Genomic DNA, 18,316 nt, shown 5'->3' with positions numbered 1-18,316 from the left:
TCAATGAAAAATGAGCATTCGAACTTCAAAACATCTTCTAATATATAAGGTACAAGGAATTGTGTTCACTTGCACCAAATGTACCATAATTCTTATTAGTAAACTTAACAATGCTAATCTTTCCTTTCAAATGGACAAGAAATTGACTTTCTTTCTTTCTTTCTTTCTTTTTTTTAAAAAAAAAGAGAATTTTAGTACACAAGTTTTTTATCCACAAAACAAAACCCGTGAATCTGTCAAGGATCAAATCTACAGAATCCTCAAGGGAGAATTTGGTGAGCAGGACATAGTTTTATTTTGTGGCTCCACTCACTTTATTTCTCGAATATTTATTATTATTTTTTCTATCATCCATTTTCACGAAACTTTTGTTAAAAAACACTCTTTTCATGCATTTTCATATTTTAAGCAATATCTTTTTGTTTTCTGGAAACAAGTAGATCTACTACTACGGCATCATCTATCCAAATATTTTCAAGAAAAAAATGGTGACCCGTCAAAACATTTCGCAGAAATATGAAACTTTTTACATGCAAATTGCATGGCCAATTTAAAATCCTCTCTCCCCACCCCAACAAACCATTAATAACAGCACATAAATTAAAGCAACTTATTAGTGAATTTTATGGGTACGATTATGACGTTTTGCCTCCACATATTTCATATGTTTTCCATCGTATCTTTCTATCTTCCATCATCTTAATAAATTAATTAGAATAATTAGGTGCTGAGAATAAAGCAAAACAAGCTTTCCCTAATACACGTATTGTGTCTCCATCTTTGCTGTGATATTACGCTTGTTTTTGCATGAATTTTCTGTCTGTTATTAGATCAAGAATTTTCTTTTGATTTTTTAAATAATTTTTGTTTGGTATAGCAAACTATTTTGTGTTTATTCTTTCAAAAGGAAATCAGTGTTTTTTAAAATTATGTAAGTAAATCGTATCGGATACCAAACCAACCTTAAAAAGATTTTTTTAGGTCAGTTGGCTAGTATAGTGTGCTCTTCTACGCTCGAGTTCGAATCTCGGTCCCCTGTATTAGAGTAGTTTAAATAAATAAATAAAATGTTGAGTAGCTATATGTTTGCCAGGTGCGGCATGGAAAGGTGATGATCATCTCCTCCTACCACACCACTACCTGTGATGTAACTTTATGTTCCCTCTTCTTGTTTGTTTAAGAGCTAATTAGGTAATGGCCTGCAGAAAGAAAAGCAGGATGTGGCACAAATGGACTACATATGAACAATTACACAACCCTTTATCTTTATTTTTAATTTTATTTTATTTATAAAAAAAAACATAATGTAAACAGCGTGGCTTAATGCTTTATGCCATTGTAGATAGGGCCACATCATTTTTGTTTATATGCTTTGGTGGTGTAATATAATTAATTAATCTCTGGTTATTATTTAAATACTTATGCACGTACGTACGCAGTCACATTTTAATCAAAGTTAGGAACCAATCATGATCCAACAGCTCCCTTATCCAAATTATAAGTAAACAAAAATGAAAATAAAAAGGAAACACCTTTCCAATTTTTTAAAAATAAATAAAATTGAAAGAAGAGAGCTCAATTATGAAAGAAGCTGAATTTATTTATTAATGGATTGGGAAAGTATGATTCTGTAGGTAATGAATGGGAAAGCAAGTCCTATGTCCTTGTATCTGTTTAATAGTAATAGGAAAATGATGTTGTATATTTGACGAAAAATAAATATTAATAATAAATTTTTTATTTTTTATTTTATTTTTCAGGAACAATATTATTAATTGTATAGCACGAATTGAATACTTTCGTTTTCATACATTAATGATGAAGTTGGCCTTTCCACATGAGTTTTGGTTTGGACATATACATCGTTTTGACAAATATTGTTTATATTTTCACTATGAAGTCTTTGATTAACTCAACCCCTAAAAAGAAAAGAGAAATCTTCATGATCATTTGGAAAGGTGATTTATAAGAAAAGTTTAACCAACCTCATTTTCATTTTTAGGTTTAATCTAAAGATCATTGTACTAAGAACATGAATTTTTTATTTAGTAAAAGCGATTGAGGGAGGGGGGCTTACACAAATATTCATTGAGTGCCAGAGGTTTTGAATTTCTGCCAACATAGGTGAAGATGAAAGAACTCGACCAATTGAGCTATACCCAACTGGCAATAAGAATAAGTTTTTTTTTTTTTTTTCATAATTTTTGTTTTCGAATTCAAACAACATAACAAATTTCGGCTCATGTAACACAATATCTGCTCCAACAAAATGAAAACTAAATGTCACTAAGTTATTATTTTTGAAGAAAACTTAGTAGATGAACGGCCCCCCACATTTAACATCTTCTGTTATACGATAAAACCAAGATCAGTTTCTAATAAATTTATGAATGCCATTGAAAAGGTCAACGTTTGCCACATGTCTAGAATATTGTTGGATTTTGAATAAAATTAGAATTTTTAGAGTGATTGATTGAAATCATGGCCTCCAACTAGCCTTTGATTAGCAACATACCAACACCACCACCCATGTTTGAGTTGTGCGCACGAAATTCGCGCTTCTTTTCATGAACTTGAAGAAATAATTCCCCTTTATTTCTCTTCCAATTCCAACCAATCTCTTCTTTCTCTTCCTTCATATATTAATTTCTCCATCTAATTCCCATACCATTTTGTGTGTTTTTTGTGTGTTTCTGATTTTCGGGTTTCCTTTTGCTTCAATCAAGGTACGGTAACTTGTTCTTCTCCCATTTCTTTCTTTTTTGTTCCTACAAATCTACTCTTTCTCATCATATATTTCCTTACGCCGTATGCAACTCCTTTTGTTTTTTTGCTTCTACTTCTGGTTTCTAGAGATGGTGGAAGATTTTAGTTGGGATATTTTGTTTCTAATTTATTGCCATTTGCGTGAAGCATAACGTGTGTTTTGAATAATTTGGTGACATGTGTTCTTACTTAGTTTTGATTGTCTTTGAGTTCTTAATCTCCTTTGATGAAAATGAATATGTTGGTAAGTTTCAAATTTGCCTTTGTTGTATGGGTTTTTGGGTTGCTTGTCTATGGGGATAAGCATGCAATCTTGTCATATAGACCGACGTGACAAGACCTAAGCTAGGTGACAACAAAAACCATCCCCCTCCCTATCAGCAAAGCATTTGTTTTATACTTTGCGTACTGTTGTTCCAAGTGGATTTAGTTATGCATTATTAGGTGAGCATGGTTTAGGTCAGCCAATTTTTTTCCCCGAAACCTCCCACCGTGTTTATACAAAAGATTATCATATGGCTAAATAACTTGGGTTCAAAGAGCTAGACACACCGTCTTGACTAAATAACTAGTCCATATATGAAATCTGGTAATCAAATTATCTATGATTTCTAACTAACATGACAATACATGTACCATATACAGAGAACATGCGATGCCTTTAACAACACAAAAGAAGCAAAAGAAAGGAAAAACATGTTATTTGGTTCATAAGAAAAGAGTATGGACCTAAGAAAAATACAGAGATAAAACAAGAATGGTATAAAGAAGCTTTCTTTCTCTTATGAATGGGAAATGGGATCATGGGACCCATCTGAATTTAGCGCCATTGGTATTCTTTTCATATGGGTCCTGCAGCCTAATCAAAGCCCTCCCCATGAGGGCTCAGTCCTTAGATTCCTGCATTTGATGCAGTAGGATTTGGTCCAGACTTGGGTGAGCCTGAGCTACATTTTTACCATGTGAACCAGAGCAATAAATAACATTAGCATGCAATTGGGATGCTGGGCCACTAGGCCTACTTCCTGTCAATTTCAATACATGATTAGTGTTTTTTGGCCAAATTCGTGTACGATACTAACTCTGGTCTTAATGATATTTCTCTTTTAAATGTTAGAGGAAAGATAGCTCACGGCAAGGAGTATTGAGACTAATCTTCTCTCGTCAAAATCTCATATGTTATGCCATTAAACCGTCAATTTAAGTTATTTATTAAAATAAAATTGTTTGAATGCGTCGTCTTATGTTTGTTAGCATAGTGGATGAACATGCCTTAAATTTATCACATTGATCAATTAGAACTCCTTTTTTCTAACATATGATTTCTTTAGAAAATATGCAGGGAGGTAGCAGCATTTGAAATATCTCAGCTGATCAGCCATCAATCAATCCAAAACAATACATATATGGCAACAAAAGCTAAAGATAGCACTACTTCAGGGAAGGAGCTGAAGAAGAGCACATCAGCTTTAAACTCCCACACAAACCACACCAAAAGAGTCACCAAGTCTTCATCCTCTACAGGCACTGAGAAAGCAACCTCTTCAACCTCTTCAATCTCTTCAGCCTCAACAACAAAGCAAGTCCCAAACTATTTGAGGCCTACTTTGAGTGCCTCAAGACATGAAAATTCTTCCAAGTCATCATTAGCTGGGAGCAAGAAACATGGCTCTGAAGAGACTGCATCATCTCAAAAGCCTACGCTGAGTAGAAGAAGATCTTTTGACAAGCCACCATCACCTTCAAGACTACGCAAGTCACTGATATCACCAGGAAGGGACACATCGCTACGATCTTCATCGTTTACAGCGAAAAGCTCCAATGTCTCGAAACCCAGTATAGATAGGTCTAATTCGAAGACGGCTAGAGCTGGAAAGCCACAGCTTTTGTATGCTAAGAGTGTGAAGAAGAGCAGTACAAGTGGTTCAGCCAAGAAGGAAAGTACAGCTTCAACAGGACCTCCAAAGAGTGAGGACATAACACAAACACTTGATCTTGAAGCCGATCTAGAGGCTATAGAGTCTTTGGATCATCAAGAGGTTGAAGAGGTAGGTATGATTGAGAGTGAGGAACATGAAAAGGTGGTTCTTCCGGACCCAAAAGTTGAAGAGAAGGAGCAAGTTGATGATCATGGTGTTGCTGTAGAAGCTGAAGCTAATGGCGGCGAGGATGAGAAGCTCAAGCCTAGCGACAGTTCTACTGTTAATGCAGAGGAATTGCAGGAAACTGTGGAGGAAAGAAATGAAGAAAGTGGAAATGCATTGGTCCAAGAAGAGAAGCCTGCAGATAATGAACAACATCAAGGGGAAGATAATCAGAACAAATTAGATGAAAGCAGTGAGGCTCAACCAGAAGAGGGTTTGGCAAGTGAGGAAACTAAAGTTGAGGTGAAAGAAGATAAAGGAAAAGAGATAAGTGATAAAGAAGATGGTGTTGCAGTGGTGGAAAGCAAGAATGTTGAGGACATGGCCTTGGATGAGAAGGAAGGGATTGCATTGAAGGAAGGGGAAGAAAAAGCGGATGGGGGAATTGAAGAAGCAAAGCCTGCAGAGGCTGCTGAGGTTGCTGAGGCAGCTGAGGCAGCAGAGGAAACAGTGAAGCCGAGCCAAACAAGCGAGGGATCACAAGGAGGGAAAAAGGACTCTGCTCCTGCATACAATGATGTGATTGAGGAGACTGCAAGCAAGTTGCTGGAGAAAAGGAAGAACAAGGTGAAAGCATTGGTTGGGGCATTTGAGACTGTGATAGATTATGAATCAGGATCCAAATGAACCCATTTACAATATGATGGTGTAAAATCTGTACTCTCTGTATATTGACACAGACATTGACATATAATGTGGTGGATTAAAAGATTAAAAGAGAGAAAAAAATTTGAATTGGACAGAAATGCTGACAAATCTTTCTATGAGTATTGGCATTTAGATTTAGAGGGTGTCATTGAATTTTTATATTTCCCTGCATGAAATTTGTTGATATGTACCTGTGTAATGATATTCCATACAATTTCTAGATCAATTATGTACTCTTTTTAGTAGTTTTAGCCTAATTTTTGCTAGCCAGTTAGATAATTATAGACAATATGCATTGCCAGAATCAGTGAGCAAAATATTTTCAAATAGCTAATGAATGTCACAAACGTGTCGATTTGAAATTGGAATGTATACTGTGATCATAGATACATAAATAATATCAAAAAACAGAACTGAATAAATTGTATACATAAACGACCAATAGTTTTATTATTCAAGTTTGGAAACGTACATCCGAATTGCTCCCCATTTGAGAGAGCTGCCTGATAAAGTATCAGCAACAAAACATCGAAATCCCAATAAGAAAAAAAAAAAAAAAAAAAGGAATTCAGAACCGAACTTTGCCATATATGAGATACTTTTCTTGGTGCCCCATACAGAGGCCAGGCCACCCCTTGTCACTCAAATTATCATCCTTGATTCTTTGGCACACCATGACCAATTGACCATTCATTTTAGAAGCTTCCTTCATAATTAACTAATTTCTTCTAAAAGCTATCCTTTCTGCAGTACCTTAGCTCCAAAGAAACCTGTCTCTCGAACCTCAGCTGACGACGAAAATTCGAAATGAAAACATCAGCCCGGTGATCAACATCATCATCATCATCCGAAGCGCGATCATGGGTCCTTGTGCTAAGAACCCGTCTCAAACACCGATTCTCATCGGCATTATCATCTTCAATGCAGCCATACAAACCCAATCTGTCCTTGAAGCTCAAGCACTGCCTTGCAGAAGCTCTGTTAGTACAAGCAAGGATTGAAGCCAATTTCCATCGGTTTAACTTAAAGCCAAGTAAAATGAGGTTTATTTTCTTCACTGCCCTCTTCAGGTGGCTTACAAGTGACAAGCTTTGCCTGCCCATTTTTGCTGTGGTCTTGTTGGAGTGAGAAGCTGATGCAAAATTGTTGTAGATGGAGTGAGGGGTGAAGGGTTTTTATAGACATGGGAGAGAAGCTTCTTGAGTAAGCAACTGTTTGGTTGTGTGGTTTACTAGAAAGCGTGTTAGAAATGATTAGGCGACGCGTGTTTGAACGTGAAGGTTGCAGCTTCCAGCTATTTGTTAATTATTATTTTAGATTGTTTTTATAAAGAATTACAGCTATGTAAATTGTGTGTGAGGTACATGGGAAGAGAGAAGGGAGGGTGGTGGCAAGTGTGACAGAAGTAGAAGAACATAAGCTTGGCTTTTTTGTTTTGTTTTTCTGTTCTTTTTGTTCTTTTGCTAATGAAGAAGAAGAGAATCGTTGTCATGGGGACCACTGCTCGCTAATTAAGTTTTGCACTACAAGAAATTTGAAGGTTGTGCTGGCTAAAAAGCCTAAATGGCTGTAACTTGCAACGGCTCTAATTCTTGAGGTATACAACAAATATCCTGTTTCCATAAACTTCAAAAATTGATATGACTTTTCACTAATGTCTTGGTTATAAACTTCAAAAATTTATGGCGTTTCTGGATTTCAAAGGTCATTTGAAACAACCCCCCTAATCCCTTTTGGGAAAAGAAAAAAAAAACCTATTCTACTTTTGTGTTGGTAAAAAGGCGATCATGTCCTGCTTTTCTTAAAGCCATGTTTCTTTTGTTTTCGTGTTTCTTTTAGAAAGCCATGTTTCTTTTGTTTTCAGGTTTCTTTTGTTTTCGTGTTTCCTTTAGCTCACCTTGGGCTAAAAGAAACACGGAAACAGACGAAACACAAAGCTTTAAGCACACAAGTTATATTAAATGCACACACGGTTCTTAGTACATCATAATTTATTTTTCAATTCTATTTAGTTATAGAAACATCATCACCAATATGAAGAGTGAGCGAAAGCAAAGTAGTTTACTTGTGAGGCAGCTAAATGAATCTTCAACCCCATTTAGGGGATCATCAAGAGCGGCAGATTATAGAAATTATTTAGTACAAAATTGTATATGAAACCAACAGGACTGTCTTGTGAATTTCCATAATGAGAAAAGATGAACAAATTTCAGCTTATCAGGATCGGCTACTACTACAATTTCTCTCTAAAAACCCTGAAGAGAAACAAAACTCTAAAAACTGGGAGTAGCTGACAAAAACGAGAACATTCCCAAGCTGGTTTACGAGCTCCAAACTCAGGAGTTTGCAACCAACTGCTCTGGAACATCGACATGAGAGCTTTGTTCTCCAATCCTTGCACCTTCCTCATCAGCTACTTGGTTGTCCGCTCCTTCCTCAATCTGTTTTAGTTTGTTCGACCAACCGTACATCTCTCTCCTGACGTCCCTCTCATCTAGTTTTAGTTGTTTGAATTTCTGTTCCAAATTGACTTCGGCTTCAGGTTTAATTAACGCAACCGGCGTCTGCCCAACCTCTTCATAAAGCTTTTCAATTTTGGCTTTCCAGACGAGACCCATTTCTGTATCCATCCTCTGGTAAGGAGTTTTCAGAAAGTACTCATCAATCCCACCTGCTTTGTCTATGCAACGGAGAGCATGGGTGGTGACTTTGACTCGAATGTGACGGTCAAGGATGTAACTGAAGAGACGCTTCTCCTGCACATTTGGCTTCCATGTCCTCCTTGACCTGTCACCGCCAACAAAGGAAAGTTCCAGTGGTTAATATGACCCATTTTCACAAATTATTACAAGATTAAAGAACCTAGTAATTCAAAATCAGAGTCATATAAGCCAACCCTGTTCTATAAATTGCATTGAATATACTCTGAGAAACTGTATAGCATGCTACACTACGCCAGATTCTAACAAAACAAAAAAACCCATGTAGACCCGGCCACAGCTGACAAATATAAAACTTGTACACTTCTAATACTTGTCTGGCACTAGTCCAGATTCTGTAGAATCCTTATGATAACGCATGATACGTTTGGTCAATGATTGAGCCAGCTCAAGCCTTAGCTCAAATAGCTTTGAGAATACAATTTCTGAAGCAACAATGGTTAAAATGGCAACCCACAAGTTTCATACTTCAGCTTGGTATATAGTACACACCTCAACAAACCTTTACTCCCTACAAAGAAAATACTTAGAAGCATACAATACCAAGCATTCAAAACAGTCACTACCCAGCTAACAAAAATGAAATTAAATCAAAATTACTGATCAAGTCCAAGATTTTGGGTTTAGATATTACAAAGGGTCCTACAATCATATAAAAAGTTCTGTAATTTTTAGCATTGCCTTTGTCATGGATTGAAATTAGGGCAAATTTTCAAATTTTCAATAAGCAGAGCTAAATCTTTGGGATTAAAATTGAAAAGGCAAGAGAAAATGAGAAAATACGAACTTGTTGCCACCGTCTTCACTGATTTGATTGCCGAACTGGATGTGGCAGCCAGCGTAGATGCCACGTTTGGCCCGACCCATAATTATTTTGGAGTTGGGTACGCCTTGCTTCTTGAGCTCCTCTCTCAATCGCGGAGGTAGGGTTTTGTCTCCCATTATGCCTTTCTTCTTCACCTCCTCCTTCAGTCGCGGAGTTAGGGCTTTGTCTCCGAATTTTCTCATCATGCTCTTGATCGTCTCTTTCCCTTTGAGCGCCATTCTCACTCACTGCGTCTTCGTTAATTAGGGTTTTGCAGTGGCCAGTGGAGGGTTCAATTCATTTCCTGTGTTTCTCAGTGGCTTGCCTTGCGTTTTGGGAAGCAGTAGCACAGTGGCTTTTTTTCTCTTTTTTATTTTTTTGATAAAACCTACTTATGTCAGTTGCATCGACGGCTCTGATTATTTTTGCTTTTACAAAATAGATTATTTGATTCTTAAATCTTTAATTGAATTTTGGCTGATGGAAGCCTTTGATAAAAGTGCTTCACATTAGTCTTTTTTGGTCAAGCTTTCTGCATTACCTATTGAGATTTTCTGAAATACACCATTAAGATTATAAAGAAAAGAAAAATGTCAATTAAAAAGATTGGAAAACGATCTCAAATATTCATGTATTTGGGTTACAAAGCCCAAATAATGGTTCATGTTTGTCAAGCTATGGGCCAGATTAAAGATTCTCGAATATACGAGTTTCACATGGGTACACGTCGATTGATATGAATCTCACAGCAAATCTTACAATCTCACCCAAGAATTACCAGAATTGCATATACTCGTGTCAACAGATGCTAGTAAAATTCCAAAATACTAACAGCCTGGTTCCTTGAATTTACCCTCTTGAGCTGTTTTCTGGTAAGGCCAATGCATCAACCAAAACAGCTATTATTGCCACAAGACTTTATAGCAGGGTATAAACAAGCACCTTTCAGGATACTATTTTCACTGCAATCATATTTATATAACAAAAATTGAATTTACTAGGAGGCTATAGTTTCATGCTCTGTAGATTGTTAATCAGGTTTCTACCTAAAGAAAGTTTCAGTCCTGGCGTTTCTGGTGTGACAAGATTACACAGCTGTTCAGCTGTAAAAACACCAACTGCCCTCAATCTTGAAGCAGTACCACCATATACTGAGCTGTGGTTTATTACAATAACCATTTTATATCTGTACTTCATAATCAGATCCACCACATGGCCGATCGATGTCCTAGTAGTAGCACAAGGAGGCGGTCTTCTCATCATCGACGAAAGCGGGGCGTTCATCTACGCAATAGTATGCAAACTTCCATTAGCTCATGAACTATAAAACATATAGTTGTTAATACAAATGCTCATTTAATTGTTAAAATGCTATTTACAACACAATACAAAGCATTTGACTTGTAAATTTGCAATGTTGGGGAAAACATCTATCAGATTTTGCTTGTACCCTACGGTCCAGGATAAAAAGCAATTTATTTCTGCCATCAGTGAATAGTAAATACCTCTCTACAGTCTTCACGGTGCAATACTCCGATGCAGCTACCCCAGTCATCTACAATGGGCACCACTGAATCCCTAAAGAAACGCATCACCACTTTGTTCAAGTGCAGGGTCCCATTTAGTGGCCGAGCTGCTTCAAAGGGCATCATGACACTCTCAATCGGTTCACTTGCCAATACCTAAATAGAAAAAGTGTACAAAGCAAACACATACAAAAATAATTAAAAGCCAATAATTGAGTACATATCAGAATGTCAATCAGTAGTGGCTAAAGATATGAAAGTAGTCCCTTTACCATTCGTTTTGATTGATTTATAAAAGATCCCCCTTCCATAATTCAACTAGTCCTGGTTATTAAAGTATCTGAATTTAGAAATATATTTTCACCACCAGAAATTCTTCATCAGTCCATTGAATTTTTAAAATCATATCCAGTCACACTTCTACATAATTTGATATTCTACATTAAAACCACTCATGGTAGGCCCCTTAGCAAGCATCTTACATGCACTGACACCTATATATGAAAGTATATTTGCCAGGTCATCAGGTTAGGACCTTAAGTAGCTAATTTTATCTACAATTTGAAAGGAAAATAAATGTATGAAAACCTGAGGAAGTAGATAAGGACTCAATCTTGATTTGGTGAATCCCAATAAGGCCTCTACGCGTAGTGCAACCTGCAGTGCAAAGGCACATTAATGAATTCATGCTAGGAGGACACAGAAATTATAATGTAATGGTAAGCATTGAAAACAAATAGAATTCCAAATAAAAGGCCTACTTAGTCAACCACTAACAGATACAACAAGTAATATCGAACTAAAGTTTGTGAAATTCAAAGAAATAATTCCAAAAAAAATTTAAAAAATCCTTAAACAAGTTTCCTCGGTATCAATTTAAAGGGTCTAGAGAACTTGAAGAGGATAAAACCAACTGTGCAGCACCAACCCAGAATTTTTAGGCATATCATTAACATTATGATATAATATTGTCATCCTTCAAAACAGTGTAGATTACCTACCACATCTAATCTTAATCTTCATAAATATTAAACAGTCATGGAGGGTAAAAGCACATTACATACCATGCCTCCACGACTTGTCCATGATATTCTCTTCCACCTTGTAATCACATTTTCAAGGCATTTTATAGCCACATCGACCTGAGAAAACCAAAAAATATAAAATAACAAATGGTCAAAGTCAGATTGTTCATGCCAACCAAATGCAAAAGGTTAGAATTAAGTCAAAATTGAACTAATGCACTAACTTGATAGTACCATTTAGAGGGGAAAAATAACTAAAGGAAGGCAATGCTATATATCTTGTGCAGGACCTAGATATTAAAATCAGCATCCAAATGCCTCAAACATCATGAAGGTAAACACTAAACAGGAATGGAAAGAGATTTATGCAGTAACACACCCCATACCGAAGATTGTGAATGAGTTGATATAGTACCTGACCACCATTTAAAGCTGCCTCCATGAGAAGATGATCAGCTTCCTCTTGAACCAATGGGGAGACAGTTCCAGCAGTATCTCGCCACATGTGATCTTTTAGATTTTCCACGGTGGTATAATCTCCTCTAACAGCAAAGGCACGCATGAAGGAAAGATACAGGTGAGGTTTTGGTCGCAAGTCTGGATTTCCACCAGCCTGCTTTAGTATTTCTCCCAAAATGCATAAAGCACCTAAGCACATGGACAAGCTTTTAATTTGTAGAAGAGTAAGAATTGGTTTTAATTTCTGACACTTCAAAAATCCAGCATCCATCCAAATTTGATAAGAAAAGAAACATGAAATTTTAACCAGTCCAGTTTCTATGCGGCATACTTGGTGCAGCATTTAATGAGACCTCTAACAGAGAAAACTAAATGCAGAGTAATCTTGATGCCTACATCAGCATGCAAATGTACAAGCTCTATTCAAATTGCATCGTTTTTGCAGATCTTTACATCACCATCATACCTTGACATTGGCAGATGGAAGAAATCTCTTTTGTCTCTTCTTCATCATTTGATTGACAATATATTGAATTTTGCAATGTAAAAATGGAGGGCGTGCAACTTAAAACAATAAGGCAAATGTAAAGATATAGACATTGGCAATTTCTGATAACTTAAAACCTTGTATTGCAATCTAGAACATACCCTTCATTGAGCCACAGCCTAGCAAAGCATCGACAGCTGCAGTGTATGCTGTTCGATCAATAAACAAACCAATATATGTTTTCATTTCCAATATAATCTTCTGAACTGAATTGATATCTTTGGAATGCCCAAAACCCTGCCAAAAGAAGACACACAAAAAGAAAAAAAAATCATAGGACTTTAAGGAACTGAAACATCAATTTACCAACAAGAGAAATATATAAAGCTTATTCCTCAGGAGGTGGGGGGTGGGGCAGAACGAAAAATCTAGTTCTTCCATTAAGAAAAACGAAAAGGAAACTACTAACATAAAGTTCCTAATATCTTTTTTCAATCTTTAAAAAAAAAAAAAAGATTACCACAATGTGACAGAGAACAAGGTTTAAAAGAAAAAGACTATAAAGAAAGTTTACAACCACAGTGGCTGTAAAAAATGCTACCATGCTATAATGAAGATGTCATACAATTGATATTGTTAAGAAAATACATTGAATAACTTGCAAAAATGAGCATGTCCTAAATTTCATTAACAAAGTTGTTGAAAGAAAAGTAAACGTACCTTAAGTAGTGTAGTGTAAGTGACGACATCTGGGAAAAGGTCACCATGACTAAACTTCTGTGCTTCGTCCTAAAACAAGGAGCCATATTTAGTAATAATTTACGACAATCTAATACTCTTAAAATATCATATACAGGCTCTAAACTGGCCTTTTATATAGCTTGGGACCTTCATTTCCTCAAAAAACTGCATTGCCATGTCCAACTTTCCAGCTTTTACACATGCAGATATTAGAGTATTATAGGTGAGCCTCTCAGGCTTTAATCCTAGACGTAATATCTCTGTGTGCATGGTTATCGCACCCTGAGGAATGCCTGCATTGATATATCCCTGAAATCAGGAGCAGCAAACCCTTAAGACACAACATTATCAACTAAAATTATAAATCTAGGATCGTGCATACACAAAATGCTGTCTGTATCTTGATTGCAAAGCTCAGTTCTAAAAGTAGAAAAAGAAAATTCGTACTTTAATTTGTTAAGTCTCTTAAAGAACTATATATAGGTCAGTGCAGAACCTTCATTAATAAGTTGTAGACTGTGAGTGTAAGACTGCCACCTTCACGGAGAAGAAAACCATAGTGTGCAAGAAGCCCATTAGCACGGCGTAAATCTCCTGCACTACAGCAAGAAGCAAGCAGCGCATGCACGTTTGTAAGCAACTAATTTGAGCTTAATAGTAACCAAAATGTACTGACCAGAAAACTGATCTTTCAATTGGGTGCTATTATTTTGGTCCAAACATTATAATAAGACAATGCCCACAAAGCACTTATTAAAGAGCATTGAATTGGTGATACAGACCTGCTTCAACTAGAGCATTGAGCAGACCAAAAACAAGAGGTGCTGACAACTTTGGACTTCCCACGGCAGTACCTAGCTCCACAGATTCAAGTACTTGAAACGCTTCATCAATTCTTCGAGCCCTGCCCAAACCCTTTCAACAAGGCACCCAAATCACTGATAACAAATCCATGGGAAGCAATAAAAAAAAAATTAAAATTAAAAGAAGAAGATAAAAAAGTACCTTCAAAAGGGTACCATATGTGACAGTATCGACGCCGCAGCTTCCTGGGTCAGACATTTCATCAAACACCATAAGAGCAGTCTCGATATCGCCGCAATGAACACATGCCTCGACGACGGCATTCATCACTATGGTGTTCAGCTTCCCGTATCGTTCTTTGGCCATCTCTATCTCCTCCATTATCTGCAGAAAAATAAAATATAAAAAAAGAACCCATCAATGCAAAACAGAAATATATATATATATATTTTTCGAGAAAAAGAAAACAGGGTTGTGGAGAACAGGACCTGGTGAAGCTGTCTTCGGCGAGTGAGTTGGACGACGCGGGAGGTGAGTCGCCTGAGATTGGGTTTGCGGGGAGGGGCGGTGCTGATTCGACGACGTCGTAATGGATAAGAAGAACAAACAGAGAACGAGGGCGAGAAGGCTTGCATTGTATATGGTGAAAAGGCTCAGAGCTAGCCATCGGCCATGGATCTCTCTCTACAGATAATGTCAGTCAGATACTGAAGTTGGGAGATTTTAGCTTATTGGCGGGTAAATTAGTGGGCGTACTGTTTTGGGCTTATAGATCAGTTCAGGACCACATAGGCCCATCATGATCCAATAAGTAACCTTTCCTTTCTGGTAAAATAACAAAAGGTTGCCTGCTTAAAATTAGGGCAATATTGCGGGAACAACCAGTAGCTTAGTTGGTGGTACAGTGAGTGAATTGTTGTTAACCCATCAGGTCATTGGTTAGAACCCCTGCGTGTGTAATCCCCTCTCTTGTGTGTAATCGCTTCTACTCAAAATAAAAAAAATTAGTGTAATATTACAAAGCGAATGTAACTCAAGTGGTTAGAAGCAGTTACTCATGCATCGAAGTGTTCTAATCGATCTTCCTCATCTTCAGTATCACTTACATGAAAGTAAAAATGAAAATCATGATAATGTCGACTCACTAGATTGTTTGGTATTTTCTTATCAGACTATTAATGCAAACATATTCAGACACCTAATCAACGGTTTATATTGACAATCAAACATAGAATGTCACTATTTGGAAAGAGAATATTTTCTATTTAAAATATAGACAAAATGAAATGGGGTTGAAACACGGGATAAATGTGCAGCAGTGGGTACACTACACGTTGAGATGTGAAAATGGAGTAGACTTATCAGACAAAAAGCTACTTGTTCTAGTTGAAAACACATACAAGGCAAGCAACGCCTTCATTTTCTTACTACAATGGTGATATTCTCATGCCCAAAACTATACCCTCTTAGCCATTTTCAGACCTTCTTTTTAGTTTATAGGCTATGCCTGGAAAAAATGCCAACATGGACGGATCATAGGCATGGCTAATCTGGGCTTCAGCCCATAGGGGTGGGCACGGTTCGGGTTGGATCGGTTTTTGCCTTAAATTAGAATCAATCCGATACTATTTATCCAGTTTGGATCAGTTTGGTTTTAATTAAAAAAATTTCAGAAACTGTCCGATTCGGGTTGAACCTATTTCGGCCCAATTTCGATCCGGTTCGGGTTGAATTGGATTATAAAAATTATTATTTAATACAATTTTCAACTGAAAATTTATTTATTTTGACTTGAAAATTAACAAATTATTCAATTTCATATAAAAATAAATATTAAAGTTAGAAAAGATAAATATTTGGAAATTGAACTTGAATAAATATTAGTTATTAGATTAAAAAATAGCATTAAATATAAATTAATATTGAAATTATATATTTTTTAATTTGACCGGTTCGGTTCGGCCCAATTCGGTTTTTGAAGACATGAATCCGGATTCAAAACCGGTCCAAATCGGTCCGGTTCAATTTTTGATCGGTTGTTGACTTTGTGGTCAACTCGATTTTTTTCCGGTTTGATTTGGTACGGTTCGGCTTGGATTTCCGGTTCGCCGATTTGAGTGCCCACCCCTAACAGCCCAGGTGGCTTCTTTTTTTCCAGCTGATAAAAAAATTATAGCCCAATCAGTGACGGATCTATTAAGGTGCTGCCTTATTTCCATTTTCAGCGTTTAAGTAAATGTCTTTCTCATTTTACTTTCATTTATTTTTATATTACTCAATTTACTTAAATTTACAATGTAAATAAGGAAGTACCCCCCATTTGGATTCAAATAAAAATACTAAAAAATCAAATTCCCACCAAATCAAAATATGAAAAATCGGTTTTAGTACAAAATAAGATTTAGGCTAAAAATGATGGTTCATTAAGTCAATATATACTTCATACTAAAATCCCATAAAATAAAGTTTTTTTATTTGATGTGTAAGGAATAAAAGCCGCTAAAAATTATCTTGATAAAATGATTATTCCAAAAACCTATTTTTTATACTTAGCCAATATTTTTACATAAAACAATTTTTCATGTATTATTAGTTATCGTTATCAATGAAATTACATCATACGGTTGAGTTTTCTATCTACTTAATATGTTTATGTGTAAGTTAAATTTAGCCCAATCAAATTTGAAATCCTGGATCCGTCCCTGAAAGCCAACATCATAATCAACTTTTTGAGCCTCATGCTCATCCCTCCAAAATTGAGGTAAAAGCAAACTTTTCCTCTTTTCACACCAGAAGAACGGCACCAAGTGGGCGGGGTTGGAAAAGCGACTTATTTGTTTGTCATTTTTCGGAATGACCCATGTACTTTTTTAATTGAGGTGTTCAAACTGACCCAAATAACCAGCAGGAACAGCTCATGGGAAACTGGAAAAAGCATGCCATTTTCTATTTTCCAAACAAGCAAGAAAACGACATTGAGCTTTAATTTTTTATTTTCTTTTGTCGTGGACGACAAATTCTTGACTTTTATGCAGATTTTTCCAAAGTTCGTGTGCTTTATTCATTTTCCATTTTGTGTTTCCTTCTTTCTATCAATTTCACAATTTTTAAAAAAAATTGTGCGTTATTTTTACTAATCTAATCTCTCAACCCGTGTTTACACGTTTACACGAGGCTTTCTTTTATGCAAATTCGCGTATGTTATTTTTAAAAAAAGTTACTCAAATCTAGGAAATTCTCTAATGACTATTTAAGTTAAGGATTTGTTACATATTTCTAATTTCAACTGTTGAATTGCATTCATTAGATGTATAGGTAAATTTAATATGCAACATACATATAATTAATGATCGAGATTATAAATATGTAACTAATTTTTAACATAAAATACTTATTGAAAAATTTACCCTCAAATCACTCGAATGCTCAAATCAAACACTTGAAAAGGACATGTAAGCGGTCACCTCAAGTTTTCAATGACACATAAATAGATTGGAGTAGTGAGTACAACTACCAGGAGCCTGGCTTCATTTATTCATTGATTGAAACAAATTGCACATCAATTGTAATGTGTAATTAATTGGAAGGACAAGATGCTGATGAAATTTAGGAACTGTCCTAAAAAGAAAGGGTGCTATGGCAGTTGAGGTGATAGACGTATTATACACATGGATGAACCCAAGGGCCTTGACAATGAAAGCACCAAAATAGAATAGCCATGCCTGCTCCGGAAGAAATTCTTGTGTAGGATTGCCCTAATACGACAAGAGTTATCGCATAGGTAAAAACTTCTCTTGCTCTTGCTCCTAATTTCGTTTATGTTGCTCAAAATGAAGAATAAATTGAGAAACATAAAAGAGGATATCGGGAACTATTCTCTTATCAAATATGTGATACATATTAGATTATCAAAATTGTAATTCGACACTGTTCTAGAAAATAAAATTGCGTTCAAATTAATAACTTTGTTAAATGTTATTGAACGTTCCAAATTAGGATTGTGTGATGAGAGAACATTTGTGATAAGATACTTATCCACAAAGTGAAAGATCACAAAATTAAGATGGCTTATTCAAACCATAAAGAAATGGGCCTACATCTATTATTATAGTCATTCTCATTAAAGCAAATGGGATCATAAGTCTCTCTCATTAGCTCATCTTCACACCTATATTCATACCCCACAACTCT

General features: G+C 36.0%; 4 protein-coding genes across 4 annotated transcripts; 1 reads left to right on the top strand and 3 right to left on the bottom strand.

The window, feature by feature from the left end:
• The first annotated feature begins 2,607 nt into the window (after positions 1-2,607).
• On the top strand, positions 2,608-5,696 carry LOC110774507 (calmodulin-binding protein-like protein). The gene is made up of 2 exons (XM_021979048.2): positions 2,608-2,726; positions 4,098-5,696. The coding sequence occupies exon 2, from the start codon at positions 4,173-4,175 to the stop codon at positions 5,535-5,537; it is 1,365 nt and encodes a 454-aa protein (XP_021834740.1). The 5' UTR covers positions 2,608-2,726; positions 4,098-4,172; the 3' UTR covers positions 5,538-5,696.
• Positions 5,697-6,012: 316 nt separating this feature from the next.
• On the bottom strand, positions 6,013-6,661 carry LOC110774531 (uncharacterized). The gene is made up of 2 exons (XM_021979076.1): positions 6,312-6,661; positions 6,013-6,061 (listed from the first exon to the last, which is right to left on the bottom strand). The coding sequence occupies exons 1-2, from the start codon at positions 6,659-6,661 to the stop codon at positions 6,013-6,015; spliced, it is 399 nt and encodes a 132-aa protein (XP_021834768.1).
• Positions 6,662-7,639: 978 nt separating this feature from the next.
• Positions 7,640-9,454, bottom strand: LOC110774510 (Ribosomal L28 family). Its single transcript, XM_021979051.2, has 2 exons — positions 9,066-9,454; positions 7,640-8,345 (listed from the first exon to the last, which is right to left on the bottom strand). Exons 1-2 carry the CDS (start codon positions 9,320-9,322, stop codon positions 7,895-7,897), a joined length of 708 nt encoding a protein of 235 aa, XP_021834743.1. The 5' UTR covers positions 9,323-9,454; the 3' UTR covers positions 7,640-7,894.
• Positions 9,455-10,000: 546 nt separating this feature from the next.
• On the bottom strand, positions 10,001-14,870 carry LOC110774514 (pentatricopeptide (PPR) repeat-containing protein / CBS domain-containing protein). The gene is made up of 12 exons (XM_021979056.2): positions 14,614-14,870; positions 14,327-14,509; positions 14,104-14,236; positions 13,818-13,915; positions 13,469-13,630; positions 13,301-13,369; positions 12,742-12,877; positions 12,050-12,282; positions 11,674-11,751; positions 11,198-11,266; positions 10,589-10,765; positions 10,001-10,367 (listed from the first exon to the last, which is right to left on the bottom strand). The coding sequence occupies exons 1-12, from the start codon at positions 14,758-14,760 to the stop codon at positions 10,089-10,091; spliced, it is 1,764 nt and encodes a 587-aa protein (XP_021834748.1). The 5' UTR covers positions 14,761-14,870; the 3' UTR covers positions 10,001-10,088.
• Between the last annotated feature and the right edge of the window lie 3,446 nt (positions 14,871-18,316).

This window comes from Prunus avium, chromosome 1, assembly GCF_965620075.1.
Source record: "Prunus avium chromosome 1, drPruAviu1.hap1.1, whole genome shotgun sequence".
NCBI lineage: Eukaryota > Viridiplantae > Streptophyta > Magnoliopsida > Rosales > Rosaceae > Prunus > Prunus avium.
Note: the sequence above shows the minus strand (reverse complement) of the source record. Positions and strands in the feature narration are given on the sequence as shown.